The 19,139-nt window shown below is 37.0% G+C and overlaps 1 protein-coding gene across 3 annotated transcripts in view; it reads left to right on the forward strand.

Moving 5' to 3' along the window:
• The window catches only part of CKAP5 (cytoskeleton associated protein 5), a 110,572-nt gene that overhangs the window by 28,525 nt on the left and 62,908 nt on the right, over positions 1 to 19,139 (forward strand). For all 3 annotated transcript variants that reach the window (XM_015075665.3, XM_053203234.1, XM_053203235.1), the window contains exons 2-4: positions 12,253 to 12,346; positions 12,840 to 13,033; positions 14,455 to 14,661. In XM_015075665.3, the coding sequence (XP_014931151.1) occupies positions 12,290 to 12,346; positions 12,840 to 13,033; positions 14,455 to 14,661 (458 nt within the window). In that variant the 5' untranslated portion in view covers positions 12,253 to 12,289. The remainder of the gene's footprint in view (positions 1 to 12,252; positions 12,347 to 12,839; positions 13,034 to 14,454; positions 14,662 to 19,139) is intronic.

Below are 19,139 nucleotides of genomic sequence, written 5' to 3' on the forward strand. Positions count from 1 at the left end.
GTAGGAGAGGGGCAGACAGAATCCCAAGCAGATTCCACACTATCAGCGTGGAGCCCGATGTGGGGCTTGAACTCATGATTCATGAGATCATGACCTGAGCTGAAACCAAGAGTCAGACACTTAACCGACTGAGCCACCCAGGCACCCCAACAAATCATTCTTATCTCCTAAGGACTTCTGTTAGTAAACTTTGTTAGTTTCTTTTTTTTTTTTTAAACAGTTTTAATGAAATATAATTTGCATATCACTCACCCATTTTGAAGTGTACAATTCGGTGGCTTTTAGTATATTTCTAGATTTGTGCAGTCATCACCACAGTTTTAGAACATTTTCATTGCCCCAAAAAGAAATCCCACACTCTTGGGGCGCCTGGGTGGCTCAGTCGGTTGAGCGACTGACTTCGGCTCAGGTCATGATCTCAGAGTTTGTGAGTTCGAGCCCCGCGTTGGGCTCTGTGCTGACAGCTCAGAGCCTGAAGCCTGCTTCTGATTCTGTGTCTCCCTCTCTCTCTGTCCCTCCCCTGCTCATGCTCTATCTCTGTCTCAGAAATAAATAAATAAATAAATAAATAAATAAATAAATAAATAAATAAATAAAAGAAATCCCACACTCTTTAGCCATTACCCTTTTGATAGCCCCAAACACCTCACTCGTAGGCAACCACTGATCTACTTTTTACTTCTATAGACTTGCCTATTCTGGACATTTCATGTAAATGGAATCATACAATATGTGGTTCTTTGAAACTGACTTTTTTTAGTATAATGTTTTCAAGGTGATAAAATACATATACCATAAAATTTACCATCTTAACCATTTTTAAGTATGCAGTTCACTGGTATCAGATTCCATATCAGATTATGTTGTTCAACCATCACCACCATCCATTTCCATAATTTTTTTCATTTGGAAAACTGAAACTTTACACCCATTGAACATATCCCAATCCATCTGTTCACTGGCAAAAACCCTTCTGCTTTCTGTCTCTCTGATTTTGACTGTTTCATTTAAGTGGAATGATCTTTGTGGCTGGTTTATTTCACTTTAGCATAATGGCCTCAGGGGTCATCCAGGTTATAGCATATGTCAGAATTATTTCTTTTTTAAGGCTAAATAATATTCCATTGTATGTGTAAACCACATTTTGCTTGTCCACTCACCCAGTAATGAACACTTGAGTTGCTTCCACATTTTAGCTATTGTGCATAATGCTGCTATGAAATGAACATGGGTGTACAAAATATGTCTTTGAGACCCTGCTTTCAGTTCTTTTGGGCATATATACCCAGAAGTAGAATTGCTGGAACATGTGGTAATTCTGTTTTTAATTTTTTGAAAAAGTGCCATAGTGTTTTCCACAGCAGCTATACCATTTTACATTCTTTTTTTTTTTTTAAATGTTTATTTATTTTTGAGAGAGAGAGACAGAATGTGAGCTGGGGAGGGTCAGGGAGAGTGGGAGACACAGAATCTGAAGCAGTTTCCAGGCTCTGAGCTGTTAGCACAGAGCCTGATATGGGGCTCGAACTCTTCGAACTGTGAGATCATGACCTGAGCCGAAGTCGGACACCCAACCAACTGAGCCACCCAGGTGCCCCCCCATTTTATATTCTTAACAACAGTGTACAGAGGTTTCAGTTGCTCCACATCCTTGCCAACAATTGTCTTTTTGTTTTGTTTTGTTTTGATAGTAGCCATCCTAATAGATGTGAGGTGGAATCTTAAAATTTTGATTTACATTTCCCTAATGATTAGTAATGTTAAGCATCTTCTCATGTGCCTATTAGCCATTTGTAGATCTTCTTTGGAGAAGTGTCTAGTCAAGTCCTTTGCCCATTAAAAATTTTTTTTTAAGTTTATTAATTTCTTTTGATAGCATGTACGTGCGTGTGTGCAAGCAAGCAGGGGAGGGGCAGAGAGAGGGAGAGAATCCCAAGCAGGTGTGGGGCTCCACATGGGGCTCCATCTCAGGAACTGTGAGATCATGACCGGAACCAAAATCGAGTCAGACTCCTGACTGACTGAGCCACCCAAGTGTCCCCTTTGCCCATTTTTTAATTGGGTTGTTTGTTGTTGAGTTTTAGGAGTTCTTTATAGTACTTCATTTTTTTTTATTATTGAATAATATTTCATTGTGTGGATTTTCCATATTCATCAATGGATGGACATTTGGATGGCTCCCATTCTTTGGCTATTGTGAATGTTAGTTTGGTTTCAGTTTGCTGTGTATATTGAAAACAGTACTACATTCCTCTAAAGAAATCATTCAGGCCTTTAACTTATGTGACTTTTCATGAAATCATTACGTTTAATTTTACATGTGTTCTATTTTATACTGACTCTGAGGTTCCTCTTCATTACTTCCTGTATATGTTCTGGATGTTCCCAAGGTTTTTATTTTCCTTTGTGACAATGACTAGTTAAAATTTGCAGAGTTCAGCTTTCAAGCAGTGGTCACTTTAAAGTCTACTTCCCCAAATGTTCTAGAAGTATAGAAATTTAGAATGAATATGAACTATAGCCATTGTAGTCTAGCATCCTTTTGTTTTTTATTAATCTCAAGGAAAGTTTTTTTGTTTTGTTTTGTTTTGTTTTGTTTTTTGATCAGTTAGTAGAGCCATCTCTCAATGGAATAAGAGCTTTCAGGGGTAAGGGTTGGACTGCATGAATAATCCCAAATTACAATTAAAACTGTAGTCATTCCTTTCTTATCCAAAGGCAGGTTAACAGTGTTTTAAGGCCCAATTGGGTAGGTAGGCTTGATTATTAGAGGCAGCTGCTGATTAGGGATGATTTCCCCCTTACCAGCTAACTGTATTTTAAATTTCTCTAAGTTACCTATGTCCTTTTGAAAGAGTCAAATAAACTTGTTTTTCACATTATGCTCATTTACTCTTATATTTTCTTTCTTTCTTTCTTTCTTTCTTTCTTTCTTTCTTTCTTTCTTTCTTTTCTTTCTTTCTTTCTTTCTTTTTTGTCTTTATATCTTAACTGAATTAGGTAAGGGGTGCTTGGTGGCTCAGTTGGTTAAGCGTCAGACTTCAGCTTGGGTCATGACCTTGCAGTTCATGGGTTCGAGTCCCCCATCAGGCTCTGTGCTGACAGCTCAGAGCCTAGAGCCTGCTTTGGATTCTGTGTCTCCTTTCTGCCCCTCCCCGCTCACCCTCTTTCTTTCTCTCAAAAATAAATAAAAATATTAAAAAAAAAAAAAAAAAAGAACTGGGTTAGGTAATCACCAAAATAAATCATATTATTTATAAAGGTTGAATAGTTTTCACTATAGATCGTCTAGAAACCATATGTAGATAAATTTTAAGAAATTCACCAAACTAGCATTCAAGAAATCTCTTCTAGGCCAGTCTCTCCTACTTAAGTGACCTGGGTAAGACATTGAACCTTTATTTCCATATATGTAAAAAGAGGATAGTTATATTCGCTTTATCCCATGTTGTTCTTTGAGCATTGTGAGGATAGAGATTATTAAGACAAAAAGTTCTTGCTCAAGAGAATCTTACAGGTTAGGAAGAAAGAGCTCATAACTTAGAATAATAGAAAAAAGAAAGAAAACCCAATAAGGTAATAAAACAGTGTGCTTGCATTTACATTGTGAAATGCATAGAAGCAATTAAATATCTTCCTCACTAGATCCTCACATAAGAAAATTATTGTAAAAATACTTGTAAAATATAAAGTATTATTGAAATATAGATTGGTGGTAACTGTTTTAGGTAGAGACTTTGGGACTGTTGTAAACAGTGCCCTAAAGTCTTTGAAAGTAAAGAGCTTTCATGTGACCATAAGATTTAGAAGGTTGTGTAGACCAAGAGATTTTAACCTGGGGTTGAAATTCAGGGACTCTATGAACTTGGAAGGAAAAATAATTGCATCTTTATTCTTACTAACCATCTAACTGAAATTTTAGCATTTTCTTCAGTGAAGAATGTAGGCCATAAGCCACAATAATGTTAGAATGACTTGTGTATTTGTTACCAATAGAAGTAATTTTCATAATCACATTATGTGATATAGTATATCAAAATATTTTTGTCCAATATAACTTCAAAATTATAGTAATTATAGTAATACACCTGCTGCTACATTTTATTTAATGTATGGAGAAGTTCATTTAAAATGTCATTCACATTTTAAAGTAAATATTTTGATAAAATGTAATTAACAATTATGTTTCAAAATTCTTTGACATAATCTTACATATTTTATTTTATGCATTAAAAAATATTCTGAAGAAGGTGTCTGTGACTTTACCAGAGGCCTATGGCACAAAAAAGAACCCCTTTTGTACGCTATTATTTTTAATGTTTTTATTTTACTTTTGAGAGAGAGACAGAGCATGAGCAGGGGAGGGGCAGAGAGAGAGGGAGACACAGAATCCAAACCAGGGGCTCTGGGCTCTGAGCTGTCAGCACAGAGTCCGATGCAGGGCTCAAACTCACGAGCCGTGAGATCATGACCTGAGCCAAAGTCAGATGCTCATCCGACTGAGCCACCCAGGGCCTCCTCCCCCCGCTTTTGTACATTCTTAAGACAAAGTGGCATGTATATGTATTAATTCCATTTTACCTTTAAGAAGGAAAGATGGATAGTCTTGCCATCCTCAGGTGCAGGCCACCATCATCTTTGATTTAGATCACTGTATTCTAACTGGTTTCTCTCCATTGTTACTGCCTTCCAAAGCATTCTTTACATTGCTTTTTACATGTACAACATATGGTCTTCAAAAAATGTAAGTTTGGGGGCACCTGGATGGCTCAGTTGGTGAAGCATCCAACTTTTGATTTTAGCTCAGATCATGATCTCATGCTTCATGAGATCGAGCCCTGCATCAGGCTCTGCACTGATGTCACGGAGCCTGCTTGGGATTCTCTGTCTTCCTCTCTCTCTGCCCCTGCCCCCTTCAAAATAAATAAAACATTTTTTAAAATGTTCAAAAAAATGCAAGTTCGATAGCATATGTAATATTTCCTATTTAGAATTCTTCAAAGTTTCGTTTTACATTTAGGATAAAGTCCAAATTCCTTAACATTGCTCACAAGATCTTCCAGGGTCTGATCTTGACTTACTTTCTAGCCTGACTTTATATCCTTTTACTTTCTGTGTTGCATTTTATACTTTAGCCTTGCTGAACTTTGTTCAGATCCTCAAACCACCATAATAAAAGAAGTTAGGTGCTATGGCAGTTTCTAAACCACTATCTCCATTTCTGTACTTGTCTCTGAATGATACGTTTGTGATCCAGTACAGTCCTTTGTACCACATTTTGAGTAGTTTTGAACTATAGTACACACACACGGATGAATTTTACAAATGAAATATTGAATGAGAAAAGTAAGTCATGGAAGACAACACACAGATAATATTTTTCTAAAGCTAACAAACAAGCAGTTAATTTTGTTGTTTAGGGATGTGTGACTGTGACTATGGCGTAGAACTAAATGAACTCCAGGAAAATGCTTCTGTGGGAGAAGGATGGAGTAGGAAAGAAATGCCCAGGTGAAGTAATAATAATGGTAGTGTTCTGTTTCGGTTTTTTTTAAGTTTATTTATTTATTTTGAGAGAGCACAAGCAGGGGAGGAGCAGAGAGAGAGGGAGAGAGAGTATCACAAGCAGGCTCTGCGCAGTCAACGCAGAGCCCAACATAGGCTCAAACCCACGAACCACGAGATCACAACCTGAGCTGAAATCAAGAGTCAGACACTTAACCAACTTAGCCACCCAGGCACCCCAATAATGGTAGTGTTCTAATTTTTAGATTGGGTGTTAGGTCAATGGGTCAATTTTATTGTAATGCTTCCTAACTCACAAACTGTATAGATTTTCTTATAGATGTAAAAAATTAAATTCTAAAGTTAATTTTAAAATGAAAATAATTAGGGAAGAAAACTAGCGGATAAGGCCTTTTTTTTTTCTTAATATATCAATCCTGCAAGAAGACCAACACGAAGAGCAGGAGTCCCCAGTGCCACATACATAACACTATATCTGTTATTTCAATGGCTGGGGAAGTTTGTGTATGAAGCACGCCTTTCTTTTTAATAGAAAGCAAAACCATAAACACCAACTTTTAAAAACTCAGGCAATAAAGTAGTAGAAGCCATTTCAGAATATATAACACAATGGCATCTAAATTTTACATGAGGCAGTTGGGTTAGATATTCTTTTTCTTAAAGGTTTCTAAAAAGCAACCAACAAGAAAAAAAGAAAAAGTATTGCAGTAAACTTACAGAATACTGAAAGATACTGACAGTTCACATTCTCTTGGTTAGAAAATGTGTTGAAAGCTTTCATTGAGTGTTTCTCTTTTTAAAAAGTCAGATAGGAGAGATTGCTTTTGCAGCTCAAACTTATGCCAAGAAAATAACTTCAGAAGTTTTTAACCCAGGCTGCACATTAAAATCACCTGAGAACTTACAAATTTTTTTTATTGAGATGAAATTCACATTACATAAAATTAACTCTCTTAAAGTGAACAATTCAGTTGCATTTTGAATACTCACAGTGTTGTGTCAGCACCATCTCTTTCTAGTTTCAAAACATTTCCATCACACCACAGTAAAACTCCTTACCCATTAAGCAGTTTCTTCCTATTCCTGCTCTTTCTCCAACCCCTGGTACCCCATAGTCTGCATTCTGTCTCTAAGGATTAATCTACTATAGACATTTCATATAAGTGGAATTCTACAATATGGGATCTTTGTGTTTGGTTTCTTTCACTTAGCATCATGTTTGTGAAGTTCAGCCATGTGGTAGCCTGTGTCAGTACTTCATTCCCTTTTATGGGTGAATAATCATTGTACTTACACACCAGAATTTGTTTATTCATCCATTGATGGACATTTGGGCTGTTTATTGGCCCAGGTCACTAGTACTGCTATGAATATGCACGTACATGTACTTGTTGGAATACCTGTTTTCAATTCTTTGGGTATATACCCAGGAGTAGAATTGCAGAGCCACATGATAGTTCTATGTTTAACTTTACAGAACTACCAAATGTTTTGTTTTACTTGGTGCTTGTACGATTTTCTGTTCCCTTGGGGAACTCTAAAAATACACAGATCTAATAATTTTTATTGTATTTTACAAACATATTTGTGTATAATTACTTAAAAATGTTAAAATAATTTATTTATTTTTAAATTTACATCCAAGTTACTTAGCATATAGTGCAACAATGATTTGAGGAGTAGATTCCTTAATGCCCCTTACCCATTTAGCCCATCCCCCTCCCACAACCCCCCAGCAACCCTCCGTTCTCTATATTTAAGAGTCTCTTATGTTTTGTCCCCCTCCCTGTGTTTATACTATTTTTGTTTCCCTTCCCTTATGTTCATCTGTTTTGTATCTTAAATTCCTCATTATAATTTTTTTTTTCAACGTTTGTTTATTTTTCGGACAGAGAGAGAGCATGAACGGGGGAGGGGCAGAGAGAGAGGGAGACACAGAATCGGAAACAGGATCCAGGCTCTGAGCCATCAGCCCAGAGCCCGACGCGGGGCTCGAACTCATGGACCGCGAGATCGTGACCTGGCTGAAGTCGGACGCCTAACCGACTGCGCCACCCAGGCGCCCCTTAAATTCCTCATTATGAGTGAAGTCGTATGATCTTTGTCTTTCTCTAATTTCACTTAGCATAATACCCTCTAGTTCCATCCACGTAGTTACAAATGGCAAGATTTCATTCTTTTTGATTGCTGAGTAATGCTCCACCATATATATATATATATACACACCACATCATCTTTATCCATTCATCCGTTGATGGACATTTGGGCTGTTTCCATACTTTGGCTGTTGTCCATAGCGCTGCTATAAACATTGGGGTGCATGTGCCCCTTTGAAACAGCATGCCTGTATCCCTTGGATAAATACTTAGTAGTGCAGTTGCTGGGGCATAGGGTAGTTATATTTTTAATTTTTTGAGGAACCTCCGTACTGTTTTCCACAGTAGCTGCACCAGTTTGCATTCCCACCAGTGGTGCAAAAGAGATCCTCTTTCTCCTCATCTGGTGGTATCATTGTGGTTTTGATTTGTATTTCCCTGATGATGAGTGATGTTGAGCATTCTTTCATGTGTTGGTTGGCTATCTGGATGTCTTCTTTGGAGAAGTGTCTATTCATGTCTTTTGCCCATTTCTTCACTGGATTCTTTGTTTTTTGGGTGTTGAGTTTGATAAGTTCTTTATAGATTTTAGATACTAACCCTTTATCTGATATGTCGCTTGCAAACATCTTCTCCCATTCTATCGGTTGCCTTTTAGTTTTGCTGATTGTTTCCTTCACTGTGCAGAAGCTTTTTATTTTGATGAGGTCCCAGTAGTTCCTTTTGGCTTTTGTTTCCCTTGCCTCTGGAGACGTGTTGAGTAAGAAGTTGGTGCGGCCGAGGTCAAAGAGGTTTTTGCCTGCTTTCTCCTGTAGGATTTTGATGCTTCCTGTCTTAGGTTTAGGTCTTTCATCCATTTTGAGTTTATTTTTTTGTATGGTATAAGAAAGTGGTCCAGGTTCATTCTTCTGCATGTCACTGTCCAGTTTTCCCAGCACCATTTGCTGAAGACACTATCTTTATTCCATTGGATAGTCTTTCCTGCTTTGTCAAAGATTAGTTGGCTATACGTTTGGGGGTCATTTCTGGGTTCTCTTTTCTGTTCCATTGATCTGAGTGTCTGTTTTTGTGCCAGTACCATACTGTCTTGATTACAGGTTTGTAATACAGCTTAAAGTCCAGGATTGTGATGCCTTTGGTTTTCTTTTTCAAGATTGCTTTGGCTGTTCGGGGTCTTTAGTGGTTCCATCCAAATTTTAGGATTGTTTGTTCTAGCTCTGTGAAGAATGCTGATGTTATTTTGATAGGGATTGCTTGAAAGTTTTAAAAAGATTGTCATTAAAGAGTTTGAGAAGCATGGCATAGTTCATTCTTTTTCATTGCCATATAATATTGCACTCAGTGAATATTCCACTATTATTCATTCTCTTTTTGATGAACCTGTGAAGTGTTTTCAACTTTTGGCTTTTATGAACAACATTGCTATGAATATCTTGTATAGATCTTCTAGTGCAGGGGGCATCAATTTCTAGGGTATATATACCTAGGAATGAAGTAGAATACGTGCATCTTCAACTTAGGTAATGCCATACTACTTTACAAACTGCTGTACTACATTATCTCCCACCATTGCTGCAGAATTGCTGTTAAGGTTTGACTCCTACTCCAAAGCACACTGCTATTGTTTCTCAGGGTTCTGGGGGTTTTGGAGAGAAGTCTTAATAAAAGTTCCATGTACTCTAATAAACTTAAGTCTTTGAGTATACAGCTTTCACTGGGATATTCCCTACTTTTTTATGGGAGGGAACAAGTTGTAAAGAGGCGTAGATTTTGAATTTTTAATGTGATCCAGTTCTGTTGTTTTAGGCAAATTATTTAAACTTTATGAGCCTAGTGTGTAACAGAGAGAATGTCTTTCTTTCATGTAGTTGTTGTTAGTACAAAGTGAGTCAACATGTTTAAAAAATACTTCACACAGTACCCAATTCATAGCAGACACCGTCAAGGTATACATTAAACAAATATTTATTGAAGGTATATTTTATGTCAGACTGGGACTGGGGATGGAGAGATAAACAATATCCTTATACATTATATAAAATGCTGAAAAATTGGAAACAAATGTCCACCGTCAAGATTGGTAATTTTGGTACATTTATAAACTGGCATGCTATACAACCTTTAAACATCACGTTCTCGGGGCACCTGGGTGGTTCAGTTTTTTGAGCGTCCGACTTTGGCTCAGGTCATGATCTCAAGGCTCGTGGGTTGGAACCCTGCACCAGGCTCTGTGCTGACAGCTCAGAGCCTGGAGCCTGCTTTGGATTCTGTGTGTGTGTGTCTCTGTGCCTCTCCCCTTCTCCTGCTCTTTCTCAAAGATAAACATTAAAAAAAAATTTTTTTAAACATCATGTTCTCAAACATGGGAAAATGTTCGTGGCTATATGAGAAAAAGATTCCAAGAGGATTATACTTGTCTTTTTCATATAATTTATACATTGCATGTTTGTTGAAAAAACTCTGAAAGAATTCAAGTGGATGTACATTTCAGTGCTCATCATGGTTAATAATTGGTGGTAGAATTGTGGAGTTTTTTAAATGTTTATTTAGAGAGCACATGCATGCACAAGCAAGGGAGAGGCAGAGAAAGAGAAGGAGAGAATCCCAAGCAGGCTCCGCACTGTCAGCACAGAGCCCAGCTCAGGGCTTGATTCCATGAAGCATGAGATCATGACCTGAGCCAAAATCAAGAGTCAGATGCTTAACTGAGCCACCCTGGTAAACCTAAAATTGTGTTTTATTTTTTTATTTTTTTTATTAAAAAAATTTTTTTAGTTTGTTTATTTTTAGAGAGACAGAGGTAGCATGAGTGGGGGAGGGGCAGAGAGAGAAAGAGAGAGAGAATCCTAAGCAGGCTTTGCGCTGCTAGCACAAAACACGACTCGGCTTGAACTCATGAAACTGCGAGATCATGACCTGAGCTGAAACCAAGGATCAGACCCTTAACCAACTGAGCCATTCAGGTGCCCCTAAAGTTGTGTTTTAATACTTTTCTTCCTTATGTAGTTTCTGTACTTTCCAGATTTTCTACAGTTGACATATATTACTTTTATAATCAGAAAAAAAGTTGTTATCAGGGCACTTGGGTGGCTCAGTTGGTTTAGTGTCTGACTCGATTTCAGCTCAAATCATGATCTCATGGTTTGTGGGATTGAGCCTCTGGTTGGGCACTGCTCTGACAGCATGAAGCCTGCTTGGGATTCTCTCTCGCCCTCTCTCTGCCCCTCCCCCACATGCACATACACACATTCTCTCTAGAATAAAAAAAAAAAGAGAAAAAAAGGTGTTATCTAAATGAATAGCATAAAGCTTTTACAGGAATGTTGCATATAAACCTAACTAAAAAGGGATATAAAGTTTATAAAAATATAGTTCATTCAGGGATTTAATTTTTTTTTAATGTTTATTTTTGAGAGAGAGAGACAGAGTGCAAGCAGGGCAGGGGCAGAGAGAGACGGAGACACAGAATTGGAAGCAGCCTGCAGTCTCTGAGCTGTCAGTACAGAGCCTGACACAGAGCTCAAACTCAGGAGCCATGAGTTCATGACCTGAGCCAAAGGCAGACACTTAACTGACTAAGCCACCCAGGCAACCCTAATTTTTACTATTTTATATAATCATATTGTCTAGAGTTACGTAGAGAGCTGGGTAACATTGAGATTTTTTCATAATGACTATTGTCTGAAAGAATTTTAGGTTAATAGTTATAAGTATGACTTTCTTTGAAACTCTTTTCTCGCATTTTAAAGGCCAAGTAGCTCTTCAGTTTTATTCTGGCTTTGTTATATATCTAGGAATTTCCCATTTGGGAAAATATATAATCATTTGTTTTTAAAACACCTATCCATCCTTTCTAGATTCATTTAGATTTTTTTTTTTCAGTTTTGATTTAGTTTGTTTGCTTGTTTTAAGTAAGCTTGTCCCTCCTAGCGCCTGGGTGGCTCAGTCAGTTGACCATCCGACTTCAGATTGGGTCATGATCTCATGGTTCATGAGTTCGAGTGTAGCATTGGGCTCTGCACTGACAATGCAGAGCCTGCTTGGGATTCTCTTTTTCTGCCCCTCCCCCATTGTCTCTCTCTCAAATGAATAAACTAAAAAAAAAAAAGCAAGCTCTACACCCAATGTGAGGCTTAAACTCATGACCCTGAGATCAGGAGTTGTGTGCTCTACCCTCTGAACTAGCCAAGTGCCCATATGTAGGTTTTTTTTTTTAATTTTTAAAAATCTTTTATTTATTTTTGAGGGAGAGAGTCTGTGAGCAGGAGAGGAACAGAGAGAGAGGGAGACAAAGAATCTGAAGCAGGCTTGAGACTCTGAGCTGTCAGCACAGAGCCCGACGCGGGGCTCCAACCCAAGAACCACGAGATCATGACCTGAGCCAAAGTCAGACACTTAACCAACTGAGCCACCCAGGCGCCCCTTTGTGTAGATTTTTTTTCTAGTAACTTTTTTCTTTCACTTTTTAAAGATTCTGTTAATGGAATTAAATGGGCATTTGACCAAAAAATGAGGTTTTTTACTCTTATTGGTGCTTGCATGATAAAATAATAGTCTCAGAAAAATCATTTTGTCTTACAAGACTGCTTGATGGTTAGATTTAACTAGGTACTGATTTTTGTCTGACTAGGAATTACTCTTAATTCTGAGGAGAAACTGGAAGCACAATGGGAGATGACAGTGAGTGGATGAAACTGCCGGTTGATCAGAAATGTGAACACAAGGTAAGACTTTTCTAGAACTCAGATTTTAGTGTCATTGGCTTGTTTTGTGAGCACTCCCACGTTACAGTATAGTATAGAGCTGCCTAATGATTACACAATACAACCGAGAAACAACATGCTTTGGAGATTAGGCAGTTTCAGCAGGGTGATTTTTCATTTTTGAATTGTTACATCTTTAATTACAAATTACATATTACACGGAAGTAAAAACTAACACTTGGATACAAAGTGAGATAGACTTATAGTGGCCTGTTAGGAATTCTGGATGGCCTTGGAAGAATATTGCAAATATTAAACACTTATAAGAAAGAGTTTATTAGCTAATTCTCTTTGAAAACTCTGAATTTCTTAAACTCCTTTTTTGTTTCTAATCATGGGGTCCTTTGTTCAAATTACTTGGTATAGGGTAGTCATTCCCCGCCCCCCAACTTCTCCAATTAACAGTAGATAATCTCATTAAATTGTATTTTGTTTCAAAATACTTTTCTCTTAGCTCTGGAAAGCAAGGTTAAGTGGATATGAAGAAGCCCTGAAGATCTTCCAGAAAATAAAGGATGAAAAGAGCCCAGAATGGTCCAAATTTTTAGGACTGATCAAAAAATTTGTGACTGATTCCAATGCAGTGGTTCAGCTGAAAGGGTTAGAAGCTGCACTTGTGTATGTTGAAAATGCCCATGTAGCAGGAAAGTAAGTAGTTTTTCCAACTCTTCTGGTAAAAACCCTTGTCTGGTACTATGTGGGTTAAGTTATGTATATTTGTGGGTCATTGTCCTTCGCTATTAGCACTTTTGGAAGATAATCATTTTCTTACTTCATAGCTCCTTGATACTTGTTTTTCATTCGGGTTTTATCTGCTCTCAGAAATCTAAATAGTACATGAGATCTCTAAAGAGGAGCAAATTAGAAGTCTTGAGTTTTTTATCTTAAGGTTTGATGAACAAGTGAATTTCCTTTTGAGCCTTTTGTAATGGGAATTACTTTAAACTAGAGAGAAAATCTCAAGTAACTTGTAGAAGAAACTGGAAGGTGTTAGGAAAGGAATTACCAGAATTTCACTGAAAACATTTGGGCATTACAAAAATTTCTTTATACAAAGCTTCCCGGCTAGGTGATCTTAGAAACACACCTTTCTTTCTGTGGTCATTAGGCATTTTTCTCTTTTCGGAGAGGTGGTGCTAACTAAACTTCCATGGCTCCTGGCCCATTTGACTTGAGTTGTAGATGATAGAGGTTTCTGATCACCCACTCTCTCATACCTCATAGACCTGGTTTTCTAATGGTATCTTGATGTCATTGAAAGGAGCCCTCCGTACAAGAAAAAGGAGGGGGGAACCCTCTACTTAAGTGCACAAGAAATATATACTTGACTTCAAAGATGATACACCATCGATCTGACAGTTTTGTTACCAGCATCACTGTGTTTCCCTTGCCATTAGTGGGACCATTCCTTTTTTTTACTTTAGTTTTGATTTTCAGTGGTCTAGGTTTTATTTAATTTAGAAGAGACACACAGCAGTTAAGTTACTATAAAGTCTTGCCAAGGAGTTAGGAGCAGCCTTTTGTTTAAAGGTACATATCCATTCCCTCCGTGAAGAAATTCTCTTGTTCTAAGAAATGTTTAAAATGACCTTTTAAAAATTTTTCAAAAAAGCAACAACTCTGTAATCCTATTTTTGTGAAATATATCTGTATATATATATTATCTATCTATCTGTCTGTCTGTCTCTCTGTCTATCTATTTTCTATGCATATAGAGGGATAGATCTGGAAGGATGGATACCAAATAGCTGGAAGTAGTTTTCTCTGGGTAATGGGATTTCAAGGGATTTTTGCTTTCTTGTTCGACTTTTCCTGTATTTATAAACAGAAACTATGGTTCTGTGTCATTGCCTGGTGTGATACATCTTAAACTTTTATGATTTGCATTCAGTTTATCTTTCATGTTCTTAAACATACATTTAAAAATTAGAAACTCATTTACTTTGTTTCTAAACATCTTAAAAAGTATCTGTCATTGCCCCCCACCCCCATGATCTTTTCCAGCTCTTTCTACTGAAGTGTGTTTTTGTGTGTGTGATGGTGGTGGTGTTTTGTATTCTGTATTACAGAACCACAGGAGAAGTTGTGTCAGGTGTCGTAAGTAAAGTGTTCAACCAGCCCAAAGCCAAAGCCAAGGAGCTAGGCATTGAGATTTGTCTGATGTACATAGAGATTGAGAAAGGAGAGGCTGTGCAAGAAGAGCTCCTAAAAGGCCTGGACAACAAGAACCCCAAGATTGTAGTGGCCTGCATAGAGACACTGAGGAAAGCCTTAAGGTAAGATGTTTTGCTTTGGTTCTGTTAACTAGAATATCTCAATTGCGTTTGAGTTCCTGGCTTAAACGGAAATGAAAACTGCTGGACTTGACTTGGCATGGCACACCAGCCAGGAAAATTGACCTGGGAAAGCTAAAGTCATTCCTCAAGTGTGGTGCTTTCTATTCAGTAGTTTTAGCCTTCAAGTGGTGTTGCATAGTCATTTTATCTAAATCCCCTTCTAATGAAGATGAACAGGGAATGTTTCTGACCTGTTCTCCAATTATGAGTTGGCCTTTTTGAGGAAAAACTCCTTAGAATGTTTAAGCAGCTCTTCTTTTGTTATCCCCAAGCATATATTTATGTACTTTGGAATATTGGCTAAAGACAGTTTATTAGCCAAAGCAAACTTTGTTCAGATGCCTTTTTAGTAAAGTAGAAGGAAATGCTATATGCCTTTAAACAGAAGCACAGCAATAACAAATAGAAAATAACTTTTACCCTTATGTAATAAGTTATTTTCAACACTAGAATGAAGTTTTTCATGAATGAGATCTCTTTCAGGAACAAGTGGCTATAATTTGCTATGGAAATCTGAACACTAGTTTGTTCTGATTTGGCAATCCTTCCAATCTGACATCCTGTCTCCAATGCTGTCCACATGAGAAGCTTTAGAAAGTTCAGTTATAGTGAAATCCTGAATGTGTGACCTATGGGAGTAAAGATCATCCCAAGTTAGCTCACTTGTGATTTTGTGTATGACCTACTTCTTGGAGAAAATGCTTCTTTTGGTGTTTATCTTACATGGAAATATCAAAATTCTTAAATTTTGTTAAATGATCCTCAATTTAAAAGTCTTAAATTTTACGTTGTCTTTCACTTGGTTCATAATGTTCTTTTGTAAAGTTAGACTTTCACTTAGATTTTTGTGTGATAAATTTTTCCTCATTTCAAGCCTAGTATAGTATATAGTAGGTATGTTTTTATGACTAATAGATAGTGTGCTCATTTTTATCATTTTAGAAATTTAGTGAATTGACTTGGTTATCAAAACTGCGCTTATCTCAGTAAATATGTTGTGGTCCTTAGTAATGGATCTCTTAATAAAGATATATATTGTGCTATAATCTACCTTTAAACAAAAGATTCGAATCGAAAATGCTGTAAATTCTGGTTATTTTACTTTTAAACTGACTGGCAGAATAAGTGTAGAAAAAGAGCAAGTTAGGTATATCTTCTTAGGTTTTCCTTACAGATGTAGTTTAGTTCCATCCCTGTGTAGTTCTTTATTTGTCTTAATGCATCTCAGAATCTATAGTAAAATTAGATAGCTCTCTGGGACCTTAAAAAGGCCAAACTGTTCAATCCTGGGTTTTGTTCCGTTGTTGTTGTTGTTGTTGTTGTTTTTAATGTTTATTCATTCCTGAGAGTGAGAGAGACAGCGCGAGCAAAGGAGGGAGAGCAGAGAGAGAGAGGGAGACACAGGATCTGAAACAGGCTCCAGGCTCTGCGCTGTCAGCACAGAGCCCCATGCAAGGCTTGAACCCACAAACTGCGAGATCATGACCCAAGCCAAAGTCAGACACTCAACCCACTGAGGCACCCAGGTGCCCCACCCTAGCTGGTTTTCTGTAGTAATATATTTAGTATCAAGGTTAGGTTTTGTTTGTTAAGGTATCTGTTTTCCATGTAGACCTCTTCCATAGGCTTTTCTTACATATTTCAGTAGGCCAGGAGAGTGAAACAAAAAAAAAAATGCAGATGAAACCATAGTAATGTAAAGGAAGACTCAGAGATCCCAAATGTTAGGTTCTTCAGGCGTGGTGATGATTATTTCATGACCCTAAGTTCTTATTTTTCCTTTAGTCTTAAAGGTTAGCTGAAGTTAAAATGTTCTTTTCTATTAAAATAAAGGGGATTTTAAAGGAAATCTTGGAGATCTAGTTTATTTTCATGTTATATCTATATTTAAACTATTTACATAACCATGCTGTGGTTGATATACCAGGTTATTTACATAATCTCTTTAAATATAATTTCTGAAGTAGAGTATTTGCCATCTTCTCCAACCTGTTGGAATATGTCAGTAGCTATACTGAAAATTTTTGTTGCATTTGTGTATAGAAGATAAAATAAATAATAGATAAATAAGTTGATCCTTGAACAACACAGGGGCTAGGGGTGCTAACCCCATGCAGTCAAAAATCCGTGTATAACTTTTGACTCCCCCAAAACTTAACTACTAATAGCTTACTATTGACTGGAAGCCTTACCAGTAACATAAACAGTCAATTAACATATATTTTGTATGTTATCTGTATTATATACTGTATTTTTAAAATAAAGTAAGCTAGAGAAAAGAAGATGTTTTTAAGAAACTCATAAGGAAGAGAAAATACATTTACAATATTGTACTATAAAAATTCCATGTATGAGTGGAGCCGCACAATTCAAACCTATGTTCAAGGTTCAACTGTATATGAGTTCTACTATAGAATGTCAGTGTTCTTTCATAACTAAATCCCTCTTGCTCCAGAATTTGCTATGCAGAAATGTTAGCAATGACTCAGAAAGCTAAATTTGGCCAGTTAGGAACTTAAAAATATAAAATGTGACAGATATATAAGGTTAAATGTGCTACCTTTTTAAAAGAAGTCAGAATGCAACTTTTCTGCGTGAAAAACTAAGCAAAGAGAGATTTAGGTTGCCTGGAGTTACAGGGTGATAGCTTCGAAGTCAGGAGTGAAATACGCTGCCAGGATTAGTAAGCTGTCAATTTTGAGTGAACTACCTTAATCATAAGAACTATTAAAACTTTATCGAAAGTAGATTTCACTCATCTAAATATGTATAAAGTGATTTGTTTATGTTTTTAAGCTTTTATATGTATACACATATATATTTAAGACATTACACATCTGGTCCTTTATAGATTTGAATTATCCCCAATATGGTTACCTAGAAGGTTAGTTTAAAATTTTTATATTATTCTGGACCCTAGACATTACATAATACTCTTGGAAGAGTGACATCTAAACATAGATATGGCAAGGGAAACAAAAGCAAAAATGAACTCTTGGGCCCTCATCAAGATAAAATATTTCCGCACAGCGAAGGAAACAATCAACAAAACTGAAAGGCAACTGAGGGAATGGGACAAGATATTTGCAAATGACATAGCAGATAAAGGGTTAGTATCCAAAATCCATAAAGAACTTATTGAATTCAATACCCAGAAAACAAATAATCCAGTGAGGAAATGGGCAAAAGACATGAATAGTCACTCTTCCAGAGAAGACATCCAGAGCTAACAGACACATGAAAAGATGCTCAACATCACTCATCATCAGGGAAATACAAATCAAAACCATAATGAGATATCACCTCATACCTGTCAGAATGGCTAAAATTAACAACTCAGCCAACAACAGATGTTGGCAAGGATGCAGAGAAAGAGGATCTCTTTTGCACTGCTGGTGGGAATGCAGACTGGTGCAGCTACTGTGGAAAACAGTATGGAGGTTCCTCAGAAAATTAAAAATAGAACTACCCTACGAGCCAGCAATTGCACTACTAGGTATTTATCCAAAGGATACAAAAATGCTGATTTGAAAGGGCACATGCACCCCAATGTTTACAGCAACACTATCAACAATAGCCAAAGTATGGGAAAAACCCAAATGTCCATCAACTGACAAATGGATACAGAAGATGTGGTGTATGTGTGTGTGTACATATATATATGTGTGTGTGTGTGTGTGTATATATGTACACACACTCACAATGAAATATTACTTGGCGATGAAAAAGAATGAAATCTTGCTGTTTGCAACAACGTGGGTGGAACTAGAATGTATTATGCTAAGTGAAATTAGAGAAAGATAAATATATGATTTCACTCATATGTGAAATTTAAGAAATAAAACAGATGAACATAGGGGAAGGGAAGGAAAAATAAGATAAAAATAGGAGGCAGACCATAAAAGACTCTTAAATACAGAGGACAAAACAGGGTTGCTGGCGGGGTGCTGAGTGGGGAGATGGGCGATGGGAGTTAAAGAGGGCACTTGTTGGGATGAGCACTGGGTGTTAAATGTAAGTGATGAATCACTAAATTCTACCCCTAAAACATTATACTATATTTTAACTAACTTGGATTCAAATTAAAAAACAAAAACAAAAAACAAATGGGGGAGGCTGGGTGGCTCAGTCGGTTAAGCATCTGTCTTCGGCTCAGGTCACGATCTTACAGTTTGTGGGTTCAAGCCCCTCATTGGACTCTGTGCTGACAGCTCAGAGCCTGGAGTCTGCTTCAGATTCTGTGTCTCCTCTCTGCCCTACCCTGCTCTCACTCTGTCTCTTTCTCTCTCAAAAATAAATAAATATTTTTAAAAATTAAAAAAAATATATGGTTATGAGGTTCCTTTTTCTTCTCTTTTTTTTTTCTTGGCCATTTTAAAATATCTCAACCTGTGTAACTCTGTTAATATATAATAAGT

Source organism: Acinonyx jubatus, chromosome D1, assembly GCF_027475565.1.
Source record: "Acinonyx jubatus isolate Ajub_Pintada_27869175 chromosome D1, VMU_Ajub_asm_v1.0, whole genome shotgun sequence".
Lineage (NCBI taxonomy): Eukaryota > Metazoa > Chordata > Mammalia > Carnivora > Felidae > Acinonyx > Acinonyx jubatus.